Source organism: Phaseolus vulgaris, chromosome 1, assembly GCF_000499845.2.
Source record: "Phaseolus vulgaris cultivar G19833 chromosome 1, P. vulgaris v2.0, whole genome shotgun sequence".
Lineage (NCBI taxonomy): Eukaryota > Viridiplantae > Streptophyta > Magnoliopsida > Fabales > Fabaceae > Phaseolus > Phaseolus vulgaris.
The window spans coordinates 11,847,291-11,857,247 of NC_023759.2; the positions used below are offsets into that span (position 1 = coordinate 11,847,291).

The 9,957-nt window shown below is 29.5% G+C and overlaps 1 protein-coding gene across 1 annotated transcript; it reads right to left on the bottom strand.

The window, feature by feature from the left end:
• Nucleotides 1-594: 594 nt before the first annotated feature.
• LOC137813581 (uncharacterized) lies at nucleotides 595-8,419 on the bottom strand. Its single transcript, XM_068615921.1, has 8 exons — nucleotides 8,220-8,419; nucleotides 7,637-7,752; nucleotides 7,160-7,268; nucleotides 6,074-6,173; nucleotides 4,183-4,375; nucleotides 1,788-1,889; nucleotides 899-1,258; nucleotides 595-775 (listed from the first exon to the last, which is right to left on the bottom strand). Exons 2-5 carry the CDS (start codon nucleotides 7,668-7,670, stop codon nucleotides 4,217-4,219), a joined length of 402 nt encoding a protein of 133 aa, XP_068472022.1. The 5' UTR covers nucleotides 7,671-7,752; nucleotides 8,220-8,419; the 3' UTR covers nucleotides 595-775; nucleotides 899-1,258; nucleotides 1,788-1,889; nucleotides 4,183-4,216.
• Between the last annotated feature and the right edge of the window lie 1,538 nt (nucleotides 8,420-9,957).

Below are 9,957 nucleotides of genomic sequence, written 5' to 3' on the forward strand. Positions count from 1 at the left end.
TTTAAACATCAAATTTTGGTTTCTAAAATAATAAAATTAGTCACTAACTTAATTAGAGACTAATTTAGAAACTAATAGTCTTAAGTAGCTAAAATCATGGTCGCTAATTTTAGATACCAATTTAGATTCCAATTTAGAAACCAATTTAGTTACCATTAAATAAAAACCAATTTAGTGACCAAATATATAAAAACTAATTAGTGACCAATTATTTAAAAATCAAATTAACGACCAATTTCATTGAAACCAATTTAGTAATCAAAATATATAGAAACTTATTTAGTGACCAAATATATAAATATAAAAAATGTCACTATATTGGTCTCTAAATAATATAATTTATTATAAAATATTATTTTATTTATCTACATTTTTTTTTATTTGTTTTTACCTACTCACTCTTTCATATTTTATATTTATTTGTAAATTTAAGTTCACTAGTTTTAAAATAAATTTATATAGTTCGCCAACTCAAAACAATTATGTTCAAAATCCAAATATAGTTATAAGTGAGCATTTTTTTCAAATTTTACAAAAAAAAAACTTTTTAATGAATTATGAATGTGAACTAAGATTGTGGTAGAAACTAAAAGATAATCACATAAACTCAAGTTGAAATTATTATATTGTTGTAGTTGTTTGAAATCTACTTTCAACTTCTGTTAATATCCATGAGTTATATGTACAAGAAAGTTTAGTCTATTCCTCTCTATCCATCAAACTGTCTACAAGCTTGTGAGCTGGAACAAATCAAAGACGGTCGTGGAAGCCAGAACTGAAAGATTGTTACAAATCAGTAAGAAACAAACACATAACAATGGATAAAGGAATGAAAGAATGAAAATTAAAACACAAGATGAATGCAAAATTGCAAATCATTGATTGATTATTAACTTACCTTCTCAAACAATACTACCTCAACCTCATAATACAAAGTGGAGTTAGAAGGAACTGTAGCAAATTCCTGTTGAGACTCTGATGAGCAAAAACCATACTCAAGCACAATAGTTAACAATGCCACCTCACCCTTCTTCATAGTCAAAACAACTCTGTCAAGCCCATCAATTACTTGTTCAGCTCAATCCATAAAACACTCATATTAGCTAGCTTAACAAATAATTTAGTGGGAATCGGGAGAAACATTGAGACATTTTTCAAGTTACCCTCATCAGTTTTGAATTCAAACAACTCCCCTTCATCATCATGACCCTTCTTCAAAAAAACAAAGTACCATCTTGCAACCTACTAATTACTTTCACTATAAGAATGCAAAAACAAGAAGGAAACATCAGAACCATGTTTTAAATCCATAAACAATGGCAAGGTTATCATCTACATTAAGAATTACAAGCATTTACATTTCACAATTTCCCCCTCATTTGGACGCTCATACCCTTCCCCTTCCTTGGGGATCTTCTTAATGACCTTCTTGTCATAAGTTACATCTGACAGTCTTCCAAGAAACTAACTCAAGGGTAATCTCCAATGATGCATTTGGTTTTAGGCTAAATATAAATAACGAAATATTAGACATTGTTCCAAAATGGTTTTAAATTGCCAAACTGGATCAATATCAATATTTCATACAACAATCTACAAGGCATGATTCCAGATTTGTCACTACATAATAATTTATATTACCTTAATCTTAGATCAAATCAATTTCAAGGTCATATTCCATCATTTTTACGAGGTTCAATGTATCTTGATCTGTCTAACAATAAATTCACATATTATTTTGTTGCTACACTATTCAGGCCTCTTAAGTTTATACTTGTAGTTCATACCTTAAGTTCCTCAATGGTTTTCTCGTAGTTGGAATTTTCATTCAGGGAGTTTTGCAACTTTTGGCTCATCAAGGAGTATGCATCAACCATCTTTTCATGTTCCTATGCAATCACACCATTATATCCATTTCAGTGAAAAACTACAGCATCAATGATAAACAGATATAAACAATGACATGCTGGCATACATAGCTCTTCACCCACAGTGAAATCAGGCACAAATGATTCCTGCTAAATAGCCATTATGAAACATGAAAATTCACCAGCCAGTTAAAACTTAAAATGAATAATCAAATCCTTGTGTACTAAACCCTAAAATTCAAAATGAATAATCAAATCCTTGTGTATTTTCCCAAGCAGTGTACAATGAAATCTTTATGAAACAAACAAGACCACCACCACCGTCAAAATGTAAATAAGAGGAAGCACAAAATTAGAAACCACTGAATTTTATTAGTACATTCATAATTTCATATTAGACATCTAATCAGAGAAAGAATACAGTAAAATTGAGATGCAGGTCTACATTTTTCTGTTTTCTAGTTTTACTATTAATGAGGATTAACAAGGAGAGCAATGTAGGATTGGGATTTTACACATTTAATCCAACCGAAAAACATTCTCTTTCATCTATAATTGTTTTTGCTTTCTCCTCTAACTCATATAGAACCTGAAAAGGCTAATAAAATAGCTTTGCATCATATTTAACATAATAGACACAGAAAACACGGATGAGTATTGAAAATGTTGTAGTTAGTGATATGCAATAGTATAAACAAATGCCTTGAAAAAACTTCTTATTAAAATGAATATAATTTATCATTTATAAAACATAACCTTTGAACTTGGACATACAAGAACATAGTTGTGTTGTAAAGTAGAGTTATAGTAAATCAATTTTCCAATTCAAATCATATTGCATCTAGAAGCATAACTTAACCAAAATACACCTCAAAGCAGATAAATGCCGAGAAAAAAATTATACTCATGGTATCTCAAATATTCATCAAAAGAAATAATAGTTAGTTGACACCATCTCAGTCTTCCAATTCAAATCAATTATAGTAAATCAATTTTCCAATTCAAATCATATTGCATCTAGAAGCATAACTTAACCAAAATACACCTCAAAGCAGATAAATGCCGAGAAAAAAATTATACTCTAGGTATCTCAAACATTCATCAAAAGAAATAATAGTTAGTTGACACCATCTCAGTCTTCCAAAAACTTAAGTATCATTACTTAAAAGAGTCACCACTTCAATCATACTCGTTAGAGTACTACCTCTGATTCCTTCCTTCCCAATTTTTCATGCCTCAATGCATCAACCACCTCTTGGTATTTTGAATACATTTTGGCCAACTTTAGGAAATAGATGTATATGGTAAGAAGGTGTATAATTGTGTAATTCAAATGAAAATGGGACCAGCATTAAAGGTAAAATATTAATAACTTACACTCCACCCATCTCAAACAAGTGAAGCAGCTAATGCAGTTCCAAAAACTCCAACAGCAATTTTTGGGACTAGTAAACTATTTTCCTCCACCATGTTATCGGGTTCAATTGATTCAATCCACCTTTAAGAACAAAACAACTAACTAAAAAATAATTATGGGAGCAAATAATGGGCTTTATGTTATCTATTCTTATAATTGTCATGTGCAGGTATGTTTTCATAACTAATGCATGAAAAGGATTGGAATAAAATTCAATTATATATGCTGATTTTGCACAAAAGTGACAATAATAATCATCTATCTACTACTGCTTCCAATATTAATAAATTTAGAAATAAAACTGATTACACATTACAATTATTAGTGCCACCGTTTAGTGAACTTGAGCTTGTATTAGTAAAGTAGCTAAGACCATATAATAACTACTAGTATAAAAGGAGATTATTTTAAGATTTCATGACAAAATTGAACTATCATATTTTTAGTTTACATTTCAGGCCACCTTTCTTTCATTTTCTTCCTCCTTACATTGATTAGACCTTTCAAATCAATGGTTTATTTAAACATCAGTCAGAACAAATTTTCGGGAAAAAATCCTACGTCAATGGGATCACTCCTTGAACTTCAAGTATTATTGAGAAACAATAAATTAACAGGTTCTAATTTGGTCCATTTTTATTGCAAAATTATTTGTTGAGTAATATGTGGAACCATGGTAATTGTAGGTGCAAATTTTTGGGGCAGAAACTCTCCACCAAGAGTATTTTCTAAGCAAGTATGTCTCGTAGATTCCTATAGATTGTAAATAAGGAATACAACATGAAAACGGTTTTAAGATGGGAAAGATACACCGTGAGTAAAGTTGTGCGGAGCTTTGATGAGCAAACACAAAAATTAAAGGCAAAGAACGAGAATGGAGAACGAATCGAAACTTACGATGATAAGCTTGAAGAGGTTGGTCTCCTTCGGATCAGAGAAGCGCCATTGGCCGCGTAGAGTGTGTTACCGTCACGAAGTGCGTTGCCGTCGCAGAGTGAGTAGCCGTCGCGGAGTAAGAAGCCATGGCGGAGTGCATTGCCATCGCGGCGTTGTCGTGGCGCCGTGGCGGAGTGCGTTCCGTTTGCAGTGTCTTGCCTCCGAGAATGAGAGATAGAAAAGGTTAAAGAGATAAAAGGTTTAAGATACTTAGAAATTCAAACCTCCAGAGTATATTCAGATTTAAAAAATTAAATAAGTTTTTATAAATATGAATATTTATTTAAATTAATTCATACATTTTTTAATTTAAATAATATTTTGAATTATTAATTTAATTTTATGTTTAAATAAAATACAAAGATTAAAATACTATTTTAAATATAATTTTTAAATTAATATTAATTATTTTAATATTATACTATTAATAAATTTAAAATATTAATTTAAAATATTTTATGAATTAAAAATTAATTACTCCAAAATTAATATCTAAATTTAAATAATAGTGACTAAAAATTTAAGTATCTAATAATATGATGATTATTAGTTTCTAATTTTTATTTTTAGAAACCAAAAATTAGTCTCTAAAATAGATTAGAAGTGATTAAGAAAATGGTTTTCAATTACATCTCAAGAGACTTAAAAAAATGGTCTCTAAAAAAACTTTCATTTTTATTTTTATTATTAGTTACCAAAAATATAGTATCTAATTATATTATAATTTTTATTAATAATAGATATTATTTTAAAACCAATAATTTTTAGTTTATAAAATAGTATCTAAATTAGTTACTATAGAAACTATTTTTTTATGATTTCTAAATTAGTTCCTATTCAAACATTTTCTAGTAGTGTATTGAGTAATTAAAATGTTATAAAAATTAATAAAAAAATATTTATTTTTATGACTAATTTTATGCACACGTTTTTTCTAACTTCAATATAAATTTAAATTATTTAATCATTTTAATAATTATTATAATAATTAATTCTTAATTATATTTTCACTTTTTATCATCGTAAAAAAAATTGGACACACAGGTTCATATGCCTGTGTCTTCCCACTAGACAGTATGAATGCCTTGAGCCTTCTTCCAAAAGGAACAAGTTTTAAAGGTTCTAATGGTTCCTAAGATGTTGGGGTCTATAGATTTCCATGGCAGGGCACATAGCTTCTTAAGTCAACTCTTTGGTGATCCTTCAACTTCTTCCTTCTCCATATGATCACGGTAACCTTGACCTAAGAACCGAAGTTCCACATAGCCAGTCCATTAATAGATGATTTTTTCCATTTATTTTCTCAATTATAACCTTAGAAATCCTATAAATAGCAAAAATATGACATGTGAAAGTCATGACAAGAAAGAAAGCACCTCGTCCCTTCCTTTTTCAAAGGAAAATACTAGACACAGTCTAGAGTAGTAGAATGAGGGAAGTGAGGTTAGATACAGGAAGAGAAGACGATAACATTTCTAGGCAAGCACGACAATGATCAGCCAAGTGGACAGTGAAAGACCAAACTATATTTTCGTAGTAAACCAAATATCCTTCAAATTTAGAGTACTAATACTTGAACCACCAAAACAAACCAGGAACACAGAGAGATAGGGAGAGAGGCAAGTCAACAAACTCACTGCACTTTTATCCAAAAAGAGTAAATTATTGAAACCAGGTTATCTTAAATGAATAGGAACAATGTAGAACAGCCTGGTATAATTGCAACCTGAGGTTGGACTGAGTTATAGAACAAGATGTTGAACTGAGTCAATTTCCTGCTGCACCCCCGCGTCACTACCAAAAAACCTAGAATTCAAACAAATATACACAGATAGAAAGTTAAAAACCAAACCTGTATACAGAAAAAGGTTCCAGGGATTGCAGCAACAATATGGGACTTTGTAAACTCAATCTCCAAAGCTATGTAAGAAAGGTGTAGGAAAAATATCATTCTGCATGATAGAAGCAACTAAAAGTCAACCAGATCAAGTGCAAACAGGATAAAAGCAACTAAAAGTAAAACTTAATGCTTTGACACAATTCAATCATTGTATCACGTGTTACACACTCATTAAGAAACCAATAAGTAGCTAATCAAACTTCACATATTTAGATAGGAAAGGAAGAAAAAGAGACAATGATCACAGTAATGTAAAAACTGCATCTTTAAAATAGAAGTTAGGCAATATGGGGCATCATTGTAGATTTATCTCCTCCCAATCAAAGAATAGCATGCTTTAATAGAATGAAAAGTTCATGCAACTCCAATCTGATTATACTAGTCCTAAAGAATTGAAAACATAGAAAATAACCAACTAGCCTAATATCAAAATAGTCAGAAAATGATTTTGGACTAAATTATAATAACAAGACCATCACTCTGATTTCTTATCCCATTTAGAGAACAGATTCAAATTCATTTATGGACATAGAATATTTAATTTCCACAATTAATAACACAAAGGCAAGAATTCAATCCAAAGACATACTATGACAAGAGAGTACCAGAACATGGAAATTTTACCAATTAAAAGTAAAAGCATAGTTTTTGTCTATGAAGCACAAATGCAACGATATTGATGCACTAAAAGATATTGATAAACATTAACTGGTATAAAAAAAACTCACTTAAATCACTATACACATTGTCTTAAAACAAAGAACAAGAGAGGGAAAAAGATCTATATAGAGAGAAATACAATGAAGAAGGAGGCATAATAAAATAAATTTAAAATTTCAGAATATCAATATTATTGGCTATTAGCTAATTGTGAGGTGAAAATATCAATATCTCATGACCATTCAACCAGCAACAGGTTAGCAGTACGTCAGTATCTTACAAAGGGGAAGAAATATTTAACATCTGAACCAACAGTTAAGAGATAAATTATTCAAAGCAAATGTACAGGGAAATAAAGAAGGCAAGCAAATAACTTACAACGAAAGTAGGGAAAACGCCAGACTATGAGGTCCTCGTTCCAATGCTTCAGCAAAAAACGTTTGATAGATGGTAACAATGTTGCCCTGTACAAAGAGGAAAAATATACCTGTAATAAAAAGCAAACATGATTTAAATACACACACATATAATATGCATGTGTGTATACTGTTTACTTCATAAAGGAGGCCAATTGCCCAAAGAAAATAACATACGATAGAGCTACAATCCCAAGTAAAAAAAAGTAGCCTGTCAGCACAGCATTGACTAAGTCATTAGATAGAAATTTGAAGAGCAAGAAAAGTGATAATAACATTGCACTCCGAACAAAAAGGAATCAGATGGCATGTTCATTGTTCATTGTCTCCTGTATAATTATATGACACAATTCAGATAAGTCAGAACATGACAACACTTGATTTGAGACTTAAAAGGAGAAACACAGAGAAGACAATGTGGATAAAAACCGCTACTTACAGTAGGTGGAGTTGGTTTGACAGAACGATAACATCCCACATACACAGTGAGACAAGCAGTCAAGATAACATTTACATTTGAATCTACTTTCACAACAAGAGGTGCTAAGGTTAAAACTGCCACAAGAGATAACAAGACATTGGTTAACAATGAAAAAATTAAATAAACCAAAAAAATGGATTGCATTTTCCCATTAGCAGATACATTAAAATTAAACAATAAAGAACTCAAAAGGTATATTACACTTAATTCCCTCTAATTCACTCATGAAAACCCCAAACACTCGATAGCACAACCATCTAAACCCCATAGGCCCTTACCTTATTAAATCCTGCAGCACCATCATCACTTTCCACTCATTCATGCCCATAGCTTATAACATTTGCATGCACTAAAATACCCAAAGCCTAATTTCACCAACCTTGCATGTGACAAACGCATTCCATCCACATTAAGCATACATTACACCCCAAAATTTACATTCACACAAGTTTACTTCTACCTTAAAAAAAATCATAGGACCCATCACTGAAACAGTAAAACAAGAGAAAAATTACCAACAACATTAAGCAAGAAGACTAACCTGCTAAAGTCAAATTCGCAATCCCCTGTGATCAGAAACAGCGCCAAATTAACGAACAGAAACACTTCACTGACCAAGTAGAAATCAATTTCACAAAAAGCAAAATGATAATTTATGATTTTGGTAGGAAACGAATGGATTAGGGTTTTAAGTTTTCTAACATATCCCGTTTTTGTTTTATTATCTGAATGTTTTTCTTTTACTACAATTTAATCGATGATGATGATGATGAATATAGATAGAGGCAGGGCAAGCGGTTAGTCGATCACAGTAGCATCCTAGTAACTGACCCACGTAAGTTGAGGCGTTTGGACAAACCTGAAAGTTACCATTTGCCACGTCGGATTTAGAAAAAAATTTATAGCAAAATATTCTTTCAATTTCTATTTTCTTACAAAACTAGTTTGATGGTGTATATAAAAAGTAATTAAATATGTAATGGTCCCAAGTACCCAATATTGATTGAAAGACATGAATTTGAATATATTAGTTAAATATGTATTAACACTAACTAAATCTTACGGATAATATAAATCTTAACTGTGACACGCATTCTAATTTAGCTCCAAAATATAAAGCATCATCAGATACTATAAATAGGTAAAATGATACTATAAATAGGTACAATAATTAAAATAAATATATGTAATTATTACAACATTAATTGTATATCGAATATTCACTTGAGTGTCACACAAGCTTCTACATATGCATCTCCAAACACTAACAAGGTGTTTGTTTCAATGAGGAGCAGTGGAGAAAGTGTTTTCTGTGTGTTTGTTTCAATGATTTTGAGCATAGAAGTCATTTTTCATTCTTCACACAAATGAAGGAGTTTGGATTCTTACATTTTACTTAAATACCTTGCATGCAGTTTATTACAATACAAAATATACAAAATTAAATATTACATAAATTTTTATTTAAAAATTTCAAAAATATTAAATATACTATTAATAACAACATATAATTATAAATAATGAAAATAAAAAAAAATTATAATATCAACAAAAGATATATAGTTATATAATACAACAAAATGTATACAAAAATAAATATTATTTTCATAAATTTTAATATATTTAATAAATTTATTCAATTTAACACAAAAATATTTGTTATTATATTTTTTAATTTTTTATTAAAAATACAAGTAATTAGGATATTATATATTATAAAAAAATAATTAACTGAAACTACACACCAAAAAAAACTATCATAATTCATTATTCAAATATTTTTAATAAAAGAATAAATTTGTAAATTTACATTTTATACCTTTAAAATAATTTCTAAATTCTTTTTCAACTATCGTTTTTCACTCACAAATTTCAATAAATCATTCTCACAAATCAATTTTATCATTTCTTAATCCAAACAACCTCACATATCCACTCATTTTCTTCTCCTCAAATCTCCTACTCAATACAAATACAGCAGAGAAGGAGAGGAAGAAAAGAGAACGGAGATAAAAAAGAATAAATCAATTAACTATATTGTGTTTATTCCCTTTTATAAAACAAAATAAATAAAAATAAAAAGGATGATACTGATTATAAAATAAGTAATAAGAATAATATTTAAAAATGTAATGAATAAAATATTTAAAATGTGATATAATTATAAATAATTCAATCCTATAAATTGTATTTCATATGTAAATTTTTAATATCCTATTATAAATAGCATTAGTAATATATAGTTGTGATTATGAAGAGGTACGTGAATGTGAAGTATG